The sequence below is a fragment of the Leucopleurus acutus genome (assembly GCF_964270905.1).
Source record: "Leucopleurus acutus genome assembly, chromosome: 19".
Classification (NCBI taxonomy): Eukaryota; Metazoa; Chordata; class Mammalia; order Artiodactyla; family Delphinidae; genus Leucopleurus; species Leucopleurus acutus.
Genome location: NC_139161.1, coordinates 7,297,401 through 7,319,347, shown reverse-complemented (window position 1 = coordinate 7,319,347; position 21,947 = coordinate 7,297,401). Strand labels below are relative to the sequence as shown.

The window sequence follows — 21,947 nt, the reverse complement described above, 5'->3', positions numbered from 1 at the left end:
CAACGCAGCCAAAAATAAATAAATAAATAAAATTTAAAGGAAGAAAAAAAAAAGGAGCTGAGTTCAGGCAGAGGGGCTGACAATGACGGTCCCATGAGCAGAAGCCACTCTGCACAGGTCAACTACTACCTCCTCAGTGAGAAATGGGAAGAGGAATCCAAACTCTGAGGCTTAGAGCTCCACCTGTGTCCTCTGTGGGTGACTGGATTCAAGAAACTGCGGTGGAACTCTACAATGAGATAATATTAGCAAAAAAAAAAAAAACTATGGATATTCTCAAGGACGTGGATGGGTCTCAAAAACACTATGGGAGGGACTTCCCTGGTGGCGCAGTGGTTGAGAATCTGCCTGCCAATGCAGGGGACGTGGGTTCAAGCCCTGGTCTGGGAGGATCCCACATGCCGCGGAGCAACTGGGCCTGTGAGCCACAACTACTGAGCCTGCGTGTCTGGAGCCTGTGTTCCGCAACAGGGGGCCGCGACTGTGAGAGGCCCGCGCACCGCGATGAAGAGTGGCCCCCGCTCGCCGCAACTGGAGAGAGCCCTCGCACAGAAATGAAGACCCAAAACACAGCCAAAAATAAATAAATAAAAAGGTAATGTGAAGTTCTTTAAAAAAAAAAAAGAGTCTAAGAAGTTTATAAAAAAACACAAAACACTATGGGAAGTGTAAGAAACTAGAAAAAACAAGCAAACAAACAAAAAAGCAACAGAAACCCCCCCAACAAACTGTGATTCCATTTGTATCAATGGTTCTCAACCAGGGGCAATTCTGCCCCCCAAGGCAATATCTGGCAGTGTCTGGAAACATTTTTCGTTGTCATATCTGGCAGGACGAGGGGGTTGCGATTGGCACCTAGTGGGCAGAGACCAGGGATGCTGCTAAAACACAGTACAGTGCACAGGCCAGGCCCCCACTGCAAAGAATTATCCAGCCCGAAATGTCAATCGTGCCAAGGCCAACAAATCCTGATTTATAAGAAATCCTAAAAAAGACAAAACTACAGTGAAGAAAGTAGATCACTGCTTGCCTGAGGCTGAGGGAGGAAATGTCTGCAAGGGGAGGGGTACGGGGGAACACTCTGGAGTCATGGAAATGCTCTACGTCAAGACTGTGGTGGGAGTTAACACTAAAAGCTGACGAATCTTACTCTATGCAAGTTACACCTCAACAAAGCTATTTTCAAAAAGTGACAAGGAGAGGAAAAGTGAAAGCTGGTTGTGGAAGAAGTCGGGGCTGAGATGGCTGGTGCCCACACACATTCCACCGCTCGCCAAGCGCTGCCTGCAAGAGTGGAGGGCGCTGCCTTGTTGGGCTCCTGGGCCGGCGCCCCTGACCCCAGGCTCCACCCCCAGCGTCCTGGTGGTGAACAGCAGGGACTGGAGGCAAGAGGAGGCCGAGGCTCCAGTCCATCACCCACTTGGAGAAGGCCACAGGCTGCCTGGTAAGGCTGTGCTCTGTTCTCTCTGCCCGTGAAGCCAACTGGGCCACCCCTACAGCGCCATTTTCCAAGAGCAAACTCTAAGGTTTTAGGAAAATTTGGGTTTTTATAGGGTAGGAAAGACTCATACCCCACTCATCAGAAAACTCGGAGATAAAGGCAGGATCCCACTGAGCACTTGGGCTGCTCAGTGTGGTCACGCTGCTACCCAATCCTTCCTCAGAAGACAAATATAATAAACAATTTTCAGTTCTTTCAGTCTGGAAAACCAGAATGGGTCCCTATCTCCCATCACCGGTGAAGGGATCCTATCCGGAGAAAGGTCAGGTTGGAGGGGCTGCAGGAAGCAGCATTTCCAGGCGGAGTCCAGGGCTTCCCAGGGCAGAGTAAGCACGTCTCAAAGGCTCCGTCTGGAAGCAGAGGAGCGGGCTCTGCAGGCCGCCTGAGAAGCAGGAACCTGCTTTGTGAAGACAAGTGGAGCAGGTGGAGAGAGGCGGGCACAGTCGCCACAGAGAGGGAGGGCCAATGCCCTCGCCGTGAGGCCGGGCCAGGCCCTGGGAGAGCCCCTCACAAAGTCTGCCGCCAAACTGAAGGGGCTGAGAGGCTTCCTAAAAGGATTAAGAGGCTGAGGTTAACACGGAACCTGGGATGACACGTGTGTCATTTTCCAGAAATGTAACTGCCCTGGCCAGTCCCACAAAGGGCCCCAGACCCCAGGGCTGTGAGGCATGTTCCCTCCTGGGGACAGAGCAGGGTGCCAGCAGAGGCCACATGTTTGCTCCTTGAGCCCGTGAATATGCCAGCAGAGGGGGATGTGGGGGGGCAAGGCCGGAGGACGGACGCAGGGCACAAGGGGCACGAGCTCCCAGCTGAAGGGGGCCCTGAATCCCTCTTGACAACGCTGGCAACTGACCAAAGCCCAGTGAAACGCACCGTGAATCTGACTGTCAAAGAAGAGTTGTTCCCTGGGTGTCTCATCCAGACGTCTTAGAAAATGCCGAAGGCCCTGTGAGAGCAGCACAGCAGCTGCCTTGGCCGAAGCAGAGAGAAGCCGCCTGCGTGGCTGGAAGCCGGCTGGCTCTGCGTGAGGCCCCCCGCCCCCCGCACCAGGACACTCACCAACTAATTCCTGGGGATCTCGCTTTTCTACTTCTGGGTTATCCTGCAAAAGAAAAACAGAAACACAAGGAGTAAGCCCGGGCCTCCTGACCCACAGTCACTCTCCTCACTGACACCACTCAGGACTTTTAAGGAAGGAGAAAAGGTGAAAGCACCGTGAAGAGCCCCAAGAGTGAGCGGACACTTCGGGGAATCCTGGGACCCCTGAGCCTCCGAATACCCCTTCTTCCTTTATCAGAGCAGCTGGGATGCTCCACACACCTGCTTCAGTCTCTCCTCCACGGCCTCCAGCAGTGACCGGTACCCCTAACGCTGAGGAGAGCAAACACCAGCCATGCGACAGCTGCCCATCTGGATGGATCCTGCTCGCTGCTCTCCCCGGGCCCGGCCAGCCGCCCCAGAACACCAGCGCCTCCAGCTGGTGCCCAGGAAGCAAGAGGCGGCTACTTTACAACACGAGAATCGCAGGACCAAAACGCAAAAGACTGTCTGCTCCCAAGAGATTTTGCTTACTCTCAGTTTCAGCAAAAAAAGAGAGGCTTTATCACAAGGGGGTAGCTCGTGGAACCCGGGTGCAGGCAGGCAGCAGGACTTCAACAAGTCACGGCACTGGCCCCAGGAAGGCCCGGCTTGGAGGCAGCCTCACTCTGGCTCTCGCTGGCCCACCTGTCAGCCCTCCTTACGCTGGCTCACGGTCCTGCCAAAGAAAAGCTTTCACTGACCCTTCCCGCAAACCCCGGTCCCCAGCACCCACTCCCACACGTCCTTCAGTTCTGGCGGCGTGCAGAGCCCTAGGAGCAGACGTTTCTCATCGGACTGCTCTGGACTTGCTCTGGATTTCACCGCTCAGAGCAAATGCTTCATCTAAACCAAATCAGCCCGGAGAAGGCACCGTCCCAGCCGTCACACACCCGGGCACTGTGGGCAGGAAGGCCTTTCCTTGCTTCTGCTGCCCCAAATGCAATGGCAGGAACGTACCTGTTTTCCCCATTTCTGGGGAAACCGAGCCCCTCAAACACAGTTAGGTCAGGGGTCTCAACTGCCATAACACGGTAATGACCACAGTGGCAGAAGCTGTGCTCATGAGATTGTTGGATCTCACGCCCCCACCCCCACCCCCGCCTCTGGCTGGTGAGGGAGGAGATAAGACAGTAAAAACTCTGGACCCGATGGGCACGTGGAAACGGCCGTGGAGCTCTGTGCACTCCGCTGACACGAAGCAATGTTACACTGAGGTGACGTCTCAGAAGGGAAGGGGCAGGAAGACCACCCTCCCACCCCGGGCTCCACGCCAAGACCAGAGCAGCAGTTCTTAGCCCCCTTCTCCAAAAAGTCCCTTCTGGTTCTGGGACAGGCCAAAACCCCCTCATTCTTCGGCACACTGCAGTTATTCATTCGACCTGGATGGGCATAATGCCCAGGCCAGGTTGCTTAGCAAACGTCTCCTCCAGCCACCCGCCCCCGCCGATCAGGTGGGCAAAGCGGAGGTGCACCCGAGGGCTGCCGTGCCGAATTCAGGCTGGTTATCCATCAGCTGCTCTCCAGAGAGAGCCGCTCTCCACGGGTCCCACGACAGTCCCTTCGTGGCTGTGGCTCTGGAGGACCCAATGTTAAAGAGCATGGCAGTAACAGTACGTTGGACGGTAAAAGTTCCTTAAATTTTCCCTCTGGGGACAGCTTTCTGGGTGCTAATTGTGGGAAAGCATCAGTTGGGTACATCCTTCCTCCCCTCCTGGGCCATTTGGCTGGTCGTACAGGACTGACCCATTAATTCTTCAAAGGCCCCCTAGAGCTCTTTCCCAAAGCACTGCCCCAGCCCCTTTCGTGGCCAAAATGCAAAGCAGCGAGGAAAGAGGCAAGATATCCACGTGGGAATTCAGCACATCTGCTCCAGAGGCACAGGAAGTTAGTCGCCAAACAGGCAGCTTCTCTTCAAAGGGGAAAGTACTTGTTCACACCAGGGGCTCCTCAGTGAGATTAAAGGGTGTGAGGCTCCCTGGGGCTCTCCTGTGCCCCAGCGAAGGGAGGGGGAGGGGGAGGGAGAGGTGGGGATTCCTGCGTCTCTCAAGGCCCTGGCCTGGCTTAGCTGAGGTCTGTTTAGTCACGTCTCTGGGAGAAAAAGAAATGATGGGGCAGAGTCACAAACAGGAAGTTCTCTCCACTGCTTTCAGTCTTTTCTTTTCTGGCTCAGCTCCTCATTTCCCCCCAGGTTTATCTTTCTACACACGCCACAAAACAAAAAAAAATTAACTGGGTAGTTGGTTTCAATCTGCCAACTAGTCTAGTCTCTGGTTTTCTGCCCTCACAGGGTGCACACACACACACAGACACACGGACAGAAGGCGGCGGGTAGTGCCCAGAGTGCACCCCAAGTCCCCTGGGGCTATGGCCTCTTATTCAATCCCAAACCCAGCACCCACAGAAAGAAGTCCCACCCCACCTTCCCAGCAGCGGAATCCAGCTCCACACTATCCCCAAGCAAAGTATCGACCAATGGACCATGGACCCAACCGCGAGAAGATTCTCCTGCCTTGAGAGACTCCTGAAAGCTAAACGTATAAATTAGCCTCCACAGACTGGACGCCATACAATTCTGCACAAAGGTCTCCTGGAAAGACTTTGGAATCTGTCGCTGTCCAGATCCCCCATTCGTGTCACGTGTACCCGTGTGACTCCTAAGGCCCTGGAGAAACAAACAATGGGACTCTGTGACTCCTGGTGGCCACACCTCGTTACACTTTAGAATGGAATTCCTCCGCCCTCTGACGTGAACAAGCTGGCCGTGGGCCTGCTGAGCTCCTGGGCATGTGGTGTGGTACGGTACTTCCGGATCCTAAAGCAGCCTAACCCCCCACCCCCTGCCCTGACCCCGAGAAGAAGGGCTTGGCTCTGCCCCACAACAAAGGGCCTGAGCCACAGCATCACATGCTCTTGGAACGGAGTTGGGTGCAGGACTTCAAGTGATGCTGACGAAAGCCCAGCAACGAAGGAGCGTCGGGGTGTCCAGTGAGACCACTGAAGACAGGGGTCCAATACCCCAAAGATGCTTTTTAGAACCATTTATGCTCAACTGTCCATTGAAACAAGTTTCATCCAATGAAAGCAGCCTTGCGGGGAGGAGAGGGGGGTCCACATTCAAGACAAAGACCCAGAGAGACAGTCATGCCTCGGATACCAGGAATTTGGCACAAAAATGAACAATGCACCCCATGATAGTTATCTCGGAAGCCAGCCATGGTGTCAGAAAAAACAATGGATGAAGTATTTAAAAGGACAGAGCTAAGGAGATGGAAGGTTCACACCATTAAACTGCCAGTAGTTCAAGAAACTGGTTTTACAAAACCTGCTATAGAGAGAGTCTCAGTATATCCTTAAAGAGGCAGAAAGGGAGCAGCAAAGCGGATACAAGTAAAAAGGAACAAGAACCCACTCTTCCTATTCTTCCCCCAAAGCGGTGTTTCCGAAGGCACGCAGGACATCTGTCCTGACTTGCGTGAATCCACCCTCCCTGGCCTCCAGGTGGATATTCAGTTCTTCAAAGAAATGAACTCAGCCTGGAGATCTATTTACCAGACGGCTGGATGTCTGCGTCAGCCGGGAGGCATGAAGCCCACAGCCCAGAGACCTGGCCAGACCTGGACGTGACAGCACACGCCCCTCAGACACAGCAGGCTGAGCGCTTTTCTTGCCTAGGAGAGCATCTCACGTAGCAGTTCCTAGGAGAAAATACCAGGTAAATCGTTTCTGCTCTCTAGTTCAAGTCCAATTAAGACACAAGGAAAAACAAAGCAAAACAAAATCCACATCTTCCTAAGAAGCCTAGTGAGAAGACGGGAAAGGGAGGGGGGGAAGAGGGCTCTGAGGCTTCTTCAGACTGTCTGCACCCCTCCAGCCTCCCTGGGCTTCACTTCAGTCCCACCGACCGGGGCACGAGTGGCTGCTGCGGGCTGGGGGTCGTCCCTGGAGGACTGTGGTCTGAACCCCACACCGTTGACTTCTTAATCAACTGTGCCTGAGATGTGGAAGAATCTAACGGCCATGGCAGGGGCCTTGTCCTCAGGAATTACAGAATCTGAAATGTGGTTCCCCCTGCAGAGAATATAAAAGTCCGGCCACCGGCAAAACTATGACTGGAGCAGAGGAAGGAAGGAAAAACAATATGGCTCCATGAAGCAGGACAAGCTGCCATGTGAGCTGGGAGGATTTACTCAGCAGAGGAGTAGCAGCTTCTAGTGGGGAGAATGGACGTTTATTTACAGCCAACAATGCTTCATCAACCCTCCTGGAACCAGCCCCACCAAGTGCACTCAAAGGTCCGGGTCCAACTTGAGACAAAGCAACATAGCTTCCGGCAGCTGGATTCTGCCAAACCTCAATGTCGCCTTTTCTCCCCAGTTCTGGGAGCATTAGGCACAGAGAAAGCACTCTGAACAGAGGGCAAAGGGTAGCCTCTCCCCGCTCCAGGGGAAAGAATGCTACAGACTTATGTTTTCTGTTGGATGATGTAATCCTGCATCTTAAAACTAGGGGACAGCTGGGGAGGCAGATTAGCAAAACAAAGCCTCCCAAATCTTCTGTCCTCTCAGACCTGGGGCTGCCCCAGGAGTTATAACACCCTAATGACATCTCACTTCATGAGCAGGGTACCCACTTAAAAATGAACCCTCACTGTGGCCTGAGGCGCCGGGGGCTCCCTGCCGGCCATTTCAGCACTCTCCCCCCACCCGGATCCTGGCAAAGCTGCTCCCTGGATCACCCCCTCCCCACTCCTGCCAGGTAAGCCCCATTCAGACTTCAGACCTTGGTTCAAGGAAGCTTTCCTCCACCACACCCGCATCTGGCCAACGAGACATCTGCCCTATTCTGTGCTCTCACTGTCTTGTTTACCACTGTGTTCCCAGCACCTGCAATAGTCAGTGCCCTGCCCACAACAGGTGCTCAAACACTGATGACAGACAGACAGACACACAAACTTTCTCCCTCTCTCTCTCCTTTCTAATCGGTTAACTGCCCCGTGGTCAGTTTTTCTCCAGTCCAGTTTAGGGTTTCAAAGCCACCATCATCTGTAGTGCATTAACCCCCAGACTCCAAACCTCTTCAAGTCCACAGTTAATTTCAATGTGTGGACTCGATATAAGAAAGGGAGGCCATTGTCGGGCTTCCCTCGTGGCGCAGTGCTCGAGAGTCCGCCTGCTGATGCAGGGGACACAGGTTCGTGCCCCGGTCCAGGAAGATCCCACATGCCGTGGAGTGGCTGGGCCCGTGAGCCATGGCCACTGAGCCTGCGCGTCCGGAGCCTGTGCTCCGCAACAGGAGAGACCACAACAGTGAGAGGCCCACGTACCGCAAAAAAAAAAAAAAAAAGAAAAGGGGCTTCCCTGGTGGCGCAGTGGTTGAGAGTCCGCCTGCCGATGCAGGGGACATGGGTTCGTGCCCCGGTCCGGGAAGATCCCACATGCTGTGGAGCGGCTGGGCCCGTGTGCCATGGCCGCTGGGCCTGCACGTCCGGAGCCTGTGCTCCACAGCGGGAGAGGCCACAACAGTGAGAGGCCCGCATACCGCAAAAAAAAAAAGAAAAAGAAAAGAAAAGAAAAGAAAGGGAGGCCAGCGGAGGAGCTAAATAAAGGGGCTAGAGCTGCAATAAAGGTTGATATGGGACAAGCAGGAAGGTGTGCATGTGGAGGCACCAATGCTGAATTAAAAAAAAAACCCTTAAATCTACCTTGTTGCTCCTAATCTTAAGACAAAAAAAGAATTACCGTATAGTTCTTAAATAACTTATCAAGCATTTATTATGTACCAGGCAATGGGCCAAATACTGGGCATGTGGAATGAACAAAATTCAGTCTAGGGGGATAATTTTAGGTATCACGCTAAGCACTTCAGTGAAAGATCTCCTCTAATTCTCACAACAGGCGCATGAAATCGTGGGCAGACAATCCTGCTGCTCCAGAAGCCACTGGTGCGCCTAGGAAGCCCTCCTGAAAGCTTCGAGCTGATGGTCAAACGAGGTTTTCTGAGGCACATGTGAGTCACTTCAGGTTGCCAAGAAAGCAGCAACTCTGGAACTTTTGTTGAGATACCTCCAAGCTCCAGAATAAAATTACTGTCGTTTGACAGACACGGTTGGGGGCGTGGATCAAGAGTGGCAGTAACCCAAGACTTAGTGGAAGTCACTGAACCCAGTGCTGCGTGGGGGACAGCCCACCCGTGGCACAAATGCCTGGTGTGGGTTGTTCTACCCACACACCCAGGAGAGCCCTGGAGAAAGCCCATCACCCGCACATTTCCTTCGGCTGTATCCTGTTGGTCAGGATTGGGCCACTGCCACGGCAGGCTGCCTGCCTGGGGATGGAAACACTCGACTTATCACAAAAATGGGCGGAAGTCGGTGGGGCCACTTTGGATGCAGTGAACTCGCCTTCACTCCCAGCTCACTGCCGGGAAGGCTCAGCTCCCCAGGCAGAGAGGTTTCTACAGGAAAAGCGTTTAACAGGCATCTGCCAAGACAAACTAAGCCAGCTCAGACTGAAGCAAAGGAGGGCAAGGGGAGAGGAACAGTCTCTCTCTGGAAGTCCTGCCTCCAGTGATGCCCACAGGGCTCAGCATGGCGCTGATGCTCTGTCACGTGGAACCAACCAGAATTCACGTGAAGGCAAAGCTCTGGCTGGAGCCACTTCTGAAGGGGAGACTTTATTATCTGACTACAGCAAGCGTAACCACAGAGTTGATTCAAGACCCCTGAAGACCCTGAGTTTCTTGAAAGCTGTAGAAGATGCTCAGAGAGGGCCACTCCATTTCTCTCTCTCCCGCCCAGGGTGTCAGGTGGGCTGTGCCTGGGCAGAGAGGTTACCTCACGTCAAGGATTTGAGTCAAGCCCTCAGTGGTGAGGCCAGGTTGCACTTTCTTCTTAAGGGTTTTCCACAAAAACAGTGTCTCTATGCTTTGAGTTGGAGAGCTTGGAGCCAGACAAGGACAAAGAAGACAGCTTTGTGAGGCTGAGGACAGCAAAGCCAAGTTTTTGAGACACACCTCGACAGCGCCACCCAATTACGAAAGCATTATCTTGCCTGGGGGGTCAACTGCCAAGCTGCAATGTTAGATTAACATCGGGGCAAAAAACAGTGAGATGCCAGAAAGCCAGCAGTGTGGACATGCACACTGGTCCTCACGTACATACTGGTAGGAAGAGGATTAACTATCTGCAGGGCCAGAGGGAACGCCAGAATCTTTAAGGCACTGCTTAGGGAAAATTTAGTTTTCAACTGTATCCCAATGTTAAGAATACAAACGAGTAAAATCCTGTCAAATCCAGAAATCACACACTAACATCTCAAGGGACATGGATTGAAACACACAACGAAGGTGAGAAGTGCTGGATCCCTAAAGACAGGCAGCTTGCCTTCTGCATCATAAATTACAAAAAGATAAATCATCACTGGGGAAGGCCCCAGCCACGCCTTGGTTAGTAATCCGTGGCATGTAGTCCCGTAGGGAAGGAAGTCTGTCAGGGCTTGCACGGCTGATGGGCAGGCGGACCGGGCACGTAGCGGCTCCTTCTCGGAAGGAGAACCGCACAGAGGCGGGGTGGGGCTTCTGGGGCTTCAGTTGACTGGGAGCGAGTGCAGTCAAAAGGCCCTGATGGCAGCTGCGGTGCAGCCAAGAGTAGGGGTTAGAGGGAGAATAATGGTCCTTCTCGCTCTTTGCAGGAGACCACAACTTCCAGCAATCACAACATTTCTCCCAGCGGTGTTCAGCTACAGATATAGCCAGGCCTTCTTCGGGAGGTGTCAAGACAAAGGACCTACCTTGGGTTTCTTTCAATCTGGACAAGACAGCTACTTCCACAGCCCGCCCTGTCTCTGTCTTTCTGTCTGCTGCTCAGTTCAGATCACCACCCAGACAGACTTGTAGACCCCAGCCTGGGGTGGGTGGGTTCTCCCAGGCATGGAAATTCTATGTCACTCACTCTGCAAGGGCAACCCCCGCCTTGCTAAAGCCAGGCCTAAAGAAGGCCATGTGGCTATTCACTGCGGTGAGAGCAAGGAAATGCCAATGTTAAATAAGCCTGGGCATTTTCAACAGTTCAAAGGCCTAATTACAATAGCCAGAAGTTACGAGTGGATGTGGCTCATCTGTTGCATATTGGCTGAGTGCAGCTTTTTCCATAAATTTTGCACACGCATATGCACTAAATTGAGTGGCGGTCTAGCAGTCACAGGCGAGATGTTCCACTGAATGTTCAGTTGTTCCCAGGGGCTTTCTGGGCTGTTGCCAGGATTCTGTAGCCTGTAATCTGGTTGGCTATCTCTTTGTAAATGTACATATAACTCAATCACAATAAATATATAGTACTTTCAAAATTCGAAAAAAAAAAAAAATGAGTGGATGGCTCACAAGCCAGCAATGGTCAAAGGCCATTTCCTTCTCTGGTCCTAGGTGAGTCATGCTGTCATTTTTTTTTTCTTCTAATAAGTACTCAAAGGATCATGGGGTATGGAGGGTGCGGAACATGGGGGGCAGATAGGAAAATAAAACCAAGATGGAGGGACCAAGCATATATTCACACTCTAAACAGAACTCAGTAAAAGCTAACATACGTTATTCAAGTCTCATAATAACCCCATGAAGCAGATTTTATTATTTCCCTTTTACAGACGAGCAAACTGAAGCAAAATACAATGAAGCTGTCTCTTGCCCAATAAATAGCAACGTTGGAATTCAAGCTCCAGCCCGACTCCAAAGCCTAGAGATACCACTTCCCAACTTCTCACCTCCTCCCTTGAGACCAGGAGGCTGTGAATAGTCACAGTTTCTTCGAAGCCCTTGGTTCAACCACTGGGGAAGCCAACATCGAAGACCAAGGAGGTAAAAATTCCTCTCCAGGAATGACTCCATAGCAGATCACAGGCAAAGCAGGTGTTAAACCCTTGACTTAAGGGGAAGACGGCCAGATCTATTACCTTTTAACTGTAACGATCAGGGGAAAGAGCTCAAGAATCCATGGTGCCCCAGTGAGTAATGTCTGAGTTGACTTGAACGGAAGACAAGGTCCTGAGGACTTAATCATATACACAGTGGGTGCTGCCACCCCTGTCCTTAGCCTAGAGATTTCCTGGGGGCTTACAGAAAATATGCTACCAAAACCGAATCCTACGAAGCCAGCCTCCCTTACTGGGTGAACGATCCTGCAGACTTCCAATGAGAACTCAAATTTTAAAGAATGAGTTCTTTCTTCTGATTTGTGTAAAGAGCACGGCACACTTCCTGTCCATCAGGGAATCTCACTGGAAAGAAACTGCCTACATAACACTTTATTCGATAACAGTTACAAAAACATACATTTTGCTACTATAATGTGCCATTTTTGGATTTTATTTTAGCTAGCTGAATATATGAGAAGAACTAAGGGAAGTGATGTGAAGAAGTGTGTTGCTACTGACTGGTATTACTGCTAGAACAAAAGCTGGTGAATCTCAATCTTTTCTTCATCATTCCCCATTTGGAGGTATTTAGAAAATCACACAAAAAATTTCCCTACAGCAGTTTTATTGAGATATAACCCACCACTTAATTTTCAAGTGTTATTTTTTTCATTTGTGTCATGCTATTATATAATTACCCAAACTATAACAACAGTGAAGATGTTTATAATACAAATGAGAACAAAACTGGATACAAAATATATATGCTATTATACAGGTAAACCTAAAAAGACGGAAGAATGAAAATGGCTGCACTGTTAGGATCATGGAATTAGGTGACTTTTTTCTTTTCTTAAATATTCAATCTTGCTTCTCTAATAGGCTGACAATAAAATAGGCACAATACAAAAACAACAAAACCCTGACAAGATAACCACTAGAAAAAGTGCTATATGACCCTTTCCATGTCAAAGACCTCTAAGAAAAAGTCCAAGTTTAAGCTCTAACAAGATAACCTTTGCTGTCCCATCCTGAAAAATAATTCTCCATAGAACATTCCTCAAGTGAGGGTTCCCCAGAAGCTCCCCAAGCAAAGGCACACAACGCCCATCTCCACGCGCTGGAAAGGGCCTTGGTTCCTCTGCTGCACCCCACAACCTGCCCTCTGAAGCAGCCTTCAGGCTACTAGAACCCACGCTGCTTGTCTGTGAAAAGCTTAGCATCTCCCTTTCCAATTCCAGAGTCCTGGAGGTATAGCAAACACACCCAAAGCCCAAAGAGGAAAACATTTTGCTCTGCATGGATCCTGCGGAAACTGGCAGCCTCTCCCCTTTCGCGGTGAATAAAAGAATGGCTGGCAGGCTCCCGAAAGTTCTTCCTAGAATCAGTTGTCAACAACAGACTCCTGTTGTTGAAACAAGCTCCTCGGGCTGTTTTCGGTCTCCAGATCTTTGATTCTGACATTTTAAAAGATCAATAATACTGCTGGGTCGGGGCAGGGGGGTGGGGAAGGGCTGGAGAGGAGAGGAAGTTTGGGAATTACCGAGTCAGTTCTTCCCGAGGCAAATCCTTCATCTAAACTCTGAGTCAACTAACAACACATGCCGATGAAGACGCTCGACCTTCTTGAGGGAATTCAGGTGTGTACGTGCAGCCACCGAAGGCAGAGGACCATTCACCGCGCTGAGCGAGGCCTTCACCAAGCCCCACCGCTCTGGGACTCTAAGACTATCTACCAGCGCAGTTCCCAAGCTGTCCATCAAGGCCCCCCAGGCCCCCCCCCGACAAAGGTGCCGGTGATATTTAAAAATTTCAAGGGAAACAGCATTACTTGACATCTGTCAGATACCACACTAATTTATGTATTTTTTTTTCAAGTGGCTACTAAAGTGTGAGGACACGGATGCTGACTACAGGCAGCAAATTACTTAATAAACAGAATTGTTAGGTCATTTCTTTTGGCCTGGGAGTTCTGTGAAAACTTCCTGTGATACCAAGGGTGCCGTGAACTGACAAACTGTGGCAACTTCTGACCTCCAGGATGAGGGCGTAGAATCAGACTGTGTTTGGGTGAGAAGGCTGAGTACTGCTCACAGCTGCATCTTAGGCTGAGAAAAAACTTGTTCCTACACGTTCTCTCCTATCACTGCCACAATCACCTGGAACAGTGGGTATCATGGCCCGGACTTCAGCCGAGCTGAGTACAGTTTAAGTTATGTCCCTGTTGGCCACAGCTGGAGGGCAGCTGAGCCAGCGCTCAACCCAGGTCTTCTGACTCCAAATCCACTAGACCAGCTCTGAGTTGTGAACGCCACATTTCTGCACTACTTTTGGGCTCGAAGGATTTTTTTAAAATGTTTTCTTTGAGCTGGGGTTGTACACGCCTTTTTAAAAATGCTGGCACAATTTTTTCCCCACCCGATGTCACCTCTTTGACCCAGAGACACTTTTATTTTGACAGATGTTTGCTCCTTGGGCTGAGAGGATTCTTTCCCTGGGTCAAAGCCTGGACCACAGCGCCTCAGGGGGCCGGCCATCCCACCCCGCACCGGGAAGCCGGGCCTCCCAGTCAGCTTGGCAATGGGCTGCTCCAGCTTGCCCGTGCCAGCTCATCAGTGCCCGTGTTTATTTGCAAAGGAAGAGTGTGTCAGGGACAGTGAGTGAGTGGAAATACCTTTATCCACGGGAACTGTGGGAGTGGGGAAAAAAATAAACAAGGGGAAAAGTTCCAGGGCAACTGAGGTAAAACAAGGACAAAGGAGAGTGGTGAAAAGGGAAGCTCACAGGCCAAGGGCAAACACATGGAGGAAACACTTGAGCCTTCGGGCCCCTGGCCCTGTGCTAAGGAGCTGGACAGACGACTGCCACTCCTAGTCCGACTTTTTCTAGGACAGCAGTGCCACCTTCTGCTGAGTAACTGAAACATCTGAGTCGGGCTGCTTACTGAAGAGATGAGACCAGAAAGTTGAAGTCAGAGAACAAGATGTGGTGAACAGAAATGCTGAAGCACTGTTTCCTGTGGGACACTCTGCCACGTCCTCCAGCTCCTTTTCCCTAGTTTAGGGCAAACTCAGCAACCCGAGGGCCCCATCCCTGCCACCCCGGGCTGATGAATCAGGACCAAAGGCTCCCTACAGAGGGGGATCTGGAGTTCTCATCTCTTCCTCCAATTCCCAAATATGGGACTTGGCACTCATAGGTAACCCCAAACATCAGAGTGATAAAAATAAGGGCAATTTCCAGTCTTTGTACTCTACATTTGTACTTCCTAAAGTCAACAGATGATACAGTTGGAGAATACTCAACTTTGCTTATCCACAATGCCAAGTCCTTTCCCAGAAACACCCTGGGGGTCTTAGTCCAACCCCACCCTCGCATTTCTTTTAGGACATTCGTTCCTGAAAAGGCCAGAAACAGAGCGTTCACTACCTCCTGTGGCACCTCTACTCACTCCTGGCCAGAGACGAAGGGCAGCTCTTCATTATGCGAAGGCAAACATCTCCTCGTTGCTTTGAGTTCTGTGTGGGGCTGCCACCGCCCTTCCCTCACCAGACCTTCAAACAGCAGACAGAACTTCCCACTCCCAGCTCCTTAACTTTCCCCCACGTGACGTGGCTTTAAGTCTCCTCACCTCTGCTCTCCTTGGAGCACAGTCCGGTTTAAAATGCAGAATCCAATACCCCACAACAGACCCAGTGACATGTACGACCAGCCTGGGAAGCGTGCTGAGGGGGCACTGGTCGTCGCAACTAACGCTACTGAATACAGACGGGCCAGACACCAGTAAGCTAAGTATTCGTTACATTTACTCAGTGAATCGTCACAAAACAAACAAGGCAGATTTGATTATGCGGTCTCGGTGTCCTCCAGACGCTCTACTGCCTCCAATACGGCTCAAGACCCCATAAGGCTAACAGCTCAATGGACAGGTACAGGGCAATGAAAGCAGCTATCAAATAGTTAATTAATATTACCAACCCAAGAGCTTTGTTTTTGAAGAACAGTAGTTCTTGAAGTTGATCTGTGGACCCCTGGGGGGTCTGCAAGGTCAAAACTATTTGTGTAATACTAAGACATTATTTGCCCTTTCGCTGTGTTACATTTACAGGGGCAACAATGGGTAAACTTCTTGGCCCTTTAGAATAAATCAAAGCAGCAGCACCAAATTTAGCAGTAGTCATACTCTCGGTTTAAAAAAAGCAAATTTCACTTAAGAATATCCTTGAAGCAGTAAAAATGATTCACCTTGATCACTGAGTACATTTTAACATTTTGTGTGACTGAGCTGCAAGCTGAACTAGCTGCTTTCTTCATGGAATATCACTTTTACTTGAAAGAATAACTGACAAACTATGGTTATTCAGACTTACGTAGCTGGCAGGCATTTTCTTAACAACAAAGCCCGCAACTTCAGGGAAAACTCTCATGGTATTATTTACTGGCAACGATAAAATTCAAGTCCTCAAGCAAAAATTAGACTCTGGGAAAATACATACTTCCCACTGTGAGCATGACAACTTTCTGATACTTCATGGCTTGTTTGATGAGATCAGAAATGTCACTAACAAATAAGATTTTTTTTGGATACTACAGAACAAAATGTGTCAACATTTAGGAGACCTGCATAACTCGGTGAACCAACATTGTCCAAATCACTAGTGTCTGATGATGTAATATCATGTATGGGCCATTTAAAGTGCGAGAGACCCGTGGATTTAAGTGAAGCAGAGTCCAAAAAGTTCACTGATTCACATTTTCGTTGCAACTAACCTTTAGGAAACAACCACCTGTTGAGTTATGATGAAGCATCAAACATCCACAAGTACTTGAAGGGCTATCAAAATACTCTCCTCTTGGGCTTCCCTAGTGGCGCAGTGGTTGAGAGTCCGCCTGCCGATGCAGGGGACGCGGGTTCGTGCCCCGGTCCGGGAAGATCCCACATGCCGCGGAGCGGCTGGGCCCGTGAGCCATGGCCGCTGAGCCTGTGCATCTGGAGCCTGTGCTCCACAATGGGAGAGGCCACAACAGTGAGAGGCCCACGTACCGCAAAAAAAAAAAAAAAAAAAAGTTATGTGTAACTTTAAGATGAAAGGCATCAGCAGCTTCTTAGAAGAGGATAATCCAATCTTCTGGAGATTTAATGAGATGTAAGTCACTGGAGCTTCTGACTTGGTCTGCTGTTAATTGAATCAAAGTCAATGACAATCTGGCTGCACTTTGGTGTGAATTTCCTGAAGGAAACCCTGGCCATTTCAAACATGAGCCTCGCGGCTATTGTCTCATTGCTGTCGTGGTATTTATCAGACATGAAAATAACTTCTTTTATCCCGGCCTGGATGATGAGCTTAGCACATTCATTACACGGGAACAAGGCGACATACATGGTACAGCCTTTCACGTTGGCTGAGTTTTTGTTCATAATGGCATTCAGCTCTGCGTGGCACACCTAAGGGTATTTGGTATCCAGTATACTCTCCGCTGTCCTCCTCCAAGGCAAGAGGTCATCACTGCATCCATTTGGCATTCCATTGGGCCCCATGCCCACAATCTTGTTTTCTACATTCACGATGCAGGCTCCCACCTGGGAATTTGGATCTTTGCTCCTCTGTGCTGCTAAGAAGGCCACTGCCATGAAATACTCAGGCCATTCCAAATAGTCATCACGTTTTTTACAGGGAAATTCGCTCATGCTGGGTCCACGCGGCCCTGCCGCCCACGTGGCAGCTCCTCTCGGACGCCCCGGAGGCCACCGCGCGCCCCACGAGGTTGACCAAGCGCCGCCGGCCCCGCGCCGCTTCCCCAGCAGCACGTTGGACCGGGAGGGGGCGTCCCCGCGGCCGCCCACTGCCCTGGCCGCCCCTCCACTCCCGGCCCGCGACCTGCAGGCCGGCTCCCGTCCCCGCTGCCGCCGCCGTCCCGCCGTCCCACCCAGGAAGGAAAGAGGGCTGGACTTTGTGTTCTCATTTCTGAGGGCTCCCTAACAGGAACAGAAATTGTTCCTTGAGGACTTTTCATTTCACAGATTGGAAATTCACACGACTGAATGAAATACAGTAACGCACATCAGTCAACCTCCACGTGGGACCAAGAAGGGGGAGGCTGAACACAAAACGACACTAACCAACTTCCCATCCTACCCCCTCTCTTTCTTGGCCATTCTTCCTCTCTCATACAGGAATGTCACTCCCAGGGGATTTGCTGTATTCCAGAAGGGGTGACAGTTAAGGGCATGCACCCTGCTCTCCAGCCAACTTCCCCAGGAGGCTTCAGCTTCAGGCGAAGGCTGGCAGCTGTACACATAAAGGCTCCAGGTCCCACAAATCCTCCTTTCTGTCTACAACTGAAGCCCTGACACTTGGCGACCCCCAAGGCTTATTTTATGCACAGGCTCCAAGGCCCAAATACCCCAAACACTAAGACAGAAGATGGACACTAACACTACTGACCATCTTCTTTCTGTGAGCCCAAGCAGAGCTGGACGGTCCTTGATGCAGGCCACGGGTCTACCCTCCTGCTAGTAATGCTTGGCCAGGTTCTGAAGCCTGCATTCCTCACTAGGCACAGAAAGGAGCTGGCATTTGTGGTTTGTAGGACAACATTTCTTTTTTCTCCTGCATGCTGGTGCCTAAACGTTCTTTCTTGGTAAAATTTCTTATCTGCATCATCCGCAGTTCTTCGTGGGTTTATTTCAATGGTTGGCACAGTTCTAGCCAATCACAAAATCAGCTCAAATTTGGAACAGCTCATGCTATATTTTTGGATATACCCCTGCTTTACCTTATAATTGGGGATAGTTCTCCTAAATTCCACTAGGACACCTTAAAGGCCTCAGCTGGTTTTAAAGCAGTTTTTAGACACAAAACTTGGTCCTTATTCCCCAGGCCCAGAGTAATGGAACTACTCTTTTTCTTTGAAAGAAAAAAAAAGTTTGTCCCCCAAAGAATGCTTCCTCAACAGGCACATTTGTATTAATGCCCAGCACACAGTACCCAACACTGGGGGGACAGGGTGGTGGTGGTGGTGGTGGTGGTGGTGTGTGTGTGTGTGTATGTATGTATACGTGTGTGCCTTAACCTTCATCACGATGGGGTCAAGGATACGTAAATTACTCTCAGCTGCTACTGGGATGGAAACAGAAGAAGAAATGACTATGTTGTTTCAAAACAAGCCATTGTGTGTGGTTTACCCGAGAGTGGAAGGGCACAAGCCTGGAAAAACAAGGCTGAGGCTCAGCATCCCCCGTAGCTGGGAGAGGGCTCATTTTGTCTGGCTCTCTATGCCCTTCTTCACATCTAGACGACTACAGAGAGCCCATGGTACATGAGGCAGCCCTTATGGCTTCCTGATTCTAAAAACATTCCCACACCTGACCCACCTGCAGGGGCAGTGACCCCCAGAGCCCACCTGGATTCAGAGCAGAGGTGGGCTGCTGCACTCAGCCCAGCCTTTCACCTTGGCGGCGAGGCTGGGAAGTGAGCTGCCTCAGGACAGTCCAGGGTAGCCTCCAGGCTTCTCTCCCCCGACTTACACATGGTTACACAGTATGTTAGTGAGACAGATCTTGACTAGACACACGAACTGAGCCATGTTGTTAAAAATGCCTTGTTCGTATCCAGCCTCCCCACCACAGCCAACACCAAATACCTTTGGGTCATCAGCCTCAGGTTTTTCAGTCTCTGAATCGTCATCTTCCTACAAGACAAAGAATTTAGAGGATTAAGCTTAAAGGACTGGGCCTGAGGTTCTCACATGCATAACAGGGTTTGGAGCAAATCTACCCAGCCTGGGTTGTCCCACCAAGAACCCCTCCCCTACCATATGACCCAGGCTCTAGAGAAAGAGAAGGGGAAAAAGAGATGTTGCGGGGGGGGGAACGACAACGGCAGCTCAAAGTTGTTATGCCAGCAGTGCCATAGCCTATATTAATGAAAATGCCTGAGATTAAAAACCACAAACACAAAAATGGAGAAAGGTGGCAATATGCTTGAGAAAAGGATAAGATCGGGCGCCACAGGATAAAACAGAAATGGCGTTTCCAGTGAAGTATCGGTGATTTCAAACCCGGTATGAGTCTTTTTTTCCTTCTTTGTCTTTCATGTACACAAATACATCAGACTCAGAGCTCCAATAACATTGTTCGCCCCCGGAGTGCCATGACCCCCACACGCTATACCCCAGCGCTTCAACCAGCAACACCTGCACCAACATGAACAGTAGGAAGGTAGGCATCAAACAACCAGGGCGAGTGAGCGGGGAAAGGCAGGACTGAAGGGCAACGCCCAGCCTGTCCTGGGTCCCAGCTGAGTGGGCCCTGCCTCCATGCAAGCGCTCACAGAACTGCCGGTGACCCGTTCCATCCAGCCTTGCTCCCTATCCAAAGGGCCTGCCTGACACAAAGCACCACGCGGGCAAGGCATTTTCCAAAGTGTGCCCTGACCTCACCCAAGCTAGCCCACCATTCCACTAAATGCTAATGAAGGTCAAAGATCAGCTACCCTGTTAGGTAGCTATAATCCATATCCGTTCCACTACCCAGCATACCCCAATACGCGGGAGCCATGATTTAACATCCAACAGAAAACTGTTTCATTTGAAACTGCTTTTTTCAATCACTTTAATCCCCAAATTAAAAAGCCTGCCAGATGTTAATATAAACACCACCTGAGAGACCTGAACTACACTGATGGCTTTGAGATTTAATTGTCCTGCAAGGCACCAGTGAGCCACAGGTTTTAAACGCAATCTCCAAAATCTCCTCCAAATGAAACCCATCAGGCCAAATAATCAGAGATGTAGCTCAGCCAAGTACAATCACATTTTAGAATGTCTATATTGGGATTGGATGCGTGGATTTTACTAAAATTTGAAATAAAGCTTAAATCTGGTAAAAATTCTATGCAAAGCAAATACAGAATAACACTTCAAAAACACACATCGTGCAAATTTGCTGAAGAAAATAGTTATGGATGTTAAGCCACTATGTACGCACTTAAGAAAAGCAAAAAAATGAAATAACTTACAAAGCTTTTCTAAACAATTTTAGTTAATTCTGAATTATCAGCAATCATGGGGGAGGGGAGGCCTAAGGGGATAAAAAGGTCTTCCAAAACAACAGAAAATACAAAACGCGTTTTTGTTTAATTTGTAAAGCATTTTATCCCCGCCCTCCCCCCACCCCCCGCTTTTTTTGGCCGCACCTCACGGCTTGTGGGATCTTAGTTCCCCAACCAGGGATTGAAACTGGGCCCTCGCAGTGAAAGCACAGAGTCCTAACCACTGGACCACCAGGCAATTCCCTGTGAAGCATTTTAATGTTAACATTTAAGTATCAACGAGTAACAAAATTTTCAAACAAATAATATAGAACACTGAGCGTTTTAATTAGAGCTGTTGCTAAATAACCAGATTTTATATTGAGATTCAACTTTGTATGTCTGTGTGTTAAGCACCAGCCTGAATCCTTGTTTTTCTCCAAACTTTAAAATTCTGGCCCATGATGCTCAGGTGACAGTGTACCTAAAGTCTTTCTGATTAATTAAGATGCAAGTTCTCTTTCCTTTGATAGTCAGCACATACTAAACATCAGGCAAGATTTGTGATCAAGAACACTTTGATAAAAAGTGCCAAGTAAAAAGTCAAGAAAGGAGTTAATAAGGATCAAAGCACAAATAACTGTCCTTCCTCGTCTTTCTAATAAACCGAAAAATTTGAATGAACCCCAACCAAGATTACAAATAACACAGAATTGAGTGCAGATATAAATGATACACCAATTAGGATGAATGCACTGTTACAAATGGAATAAATTATCTAAACAGGGAAAACCAACATAAAACACCCATGGATATCTGTGTTAAATAAAATTGTCCACTATCTTTTCCCCCAAGTTTCAATTCAAAGGTTAATACAAAATGGTTCAGGTGAAAACGAACTTGATTTTCAAATAGAACTACTGATATCCAACCCAGTTTCCTCAACTGATACTTAAGAAAATAAAAGTGGGGGAGGGGATGAAATTAGGCATGAAATGGAACACTGTTGGTACAGGTCAGAAAGTTTCTGATAAATGGTCCTCTGAGCAGCTCTGGATTTGGGAACAGACTTACTTACCGACTGTTTGCTATTCTCATCCTCCTCTTCTTCATAGCCATCTTCATCACCCCCGAGGCGAGAAAAATCATCCTCTCCATAGGCTTCAGATACCAATCCGCCCTTCTCCTCTTAAACAGAAGAGAAAAATAAAATGAATGAATGGGGAAAAGAATGCAAAAAAACCCCACCTGAGTTGCCAGGACTATCTCTGAAGAGAAAAGGAAACCTAAATCTCATGTAAGTGACCTTAGGCCCAGATTCTGCTTTTCGGAAGATCACAGAATTTAGTGCATGAATTCATTAAAAGAACAGGGAAGAAAACCAAGTAATATTAAATTCCGTTTCTAATGCTTCCAATCCGCCTATTATGC

General features: G+C 49.4%; 2 protein-coding genes across 2 annotated transcripts in view; both read right to left on the bottom strand.

Annotated features, from left to right (window-relative positions):
• SAP30BP (SAP30 binding protein) overlaps window positions 1-21,947 on the bottom strand; it is a 34,437-nt gene that overhangs the window by 11,199 nt on the left and 1,291 nt on the right. Inside the window, exons 2-4 of the mRNA XM_082859965.1 lie at window positions 21,595-21,704; window positions 19,129-19,176; window positions 2,561-2,603 (exon numbers count right to left, since the gene is read on the bottom strand). Of these exons, the coding sequence (XP_082716091.1) occupies window positions 2,561-2,603; window positions 19,129-19,176; window positions 21,595-21,704 (201 nt within the window). The remainder of the gene's footprint in view (window positions 1-2,560; window positions 2,604-19,128; window positions 19,177-21,594; window positions 21,705-21,947) is intronic.
• On the bottom strand, window positions 16,430-17,173 carry LOC309975094 (deoxycytidylate deaminase-like; the record flags this gene model as incomplete). Its single annotated transcript, XM_082860017.1, is given in 2 exon segments — window positions 16,430-16,930; window positions 16,934-17,173. Coding segments are annotated over 2 exon segments (534 nt in total). The 3' UTR covers window positions 16,430-16,636.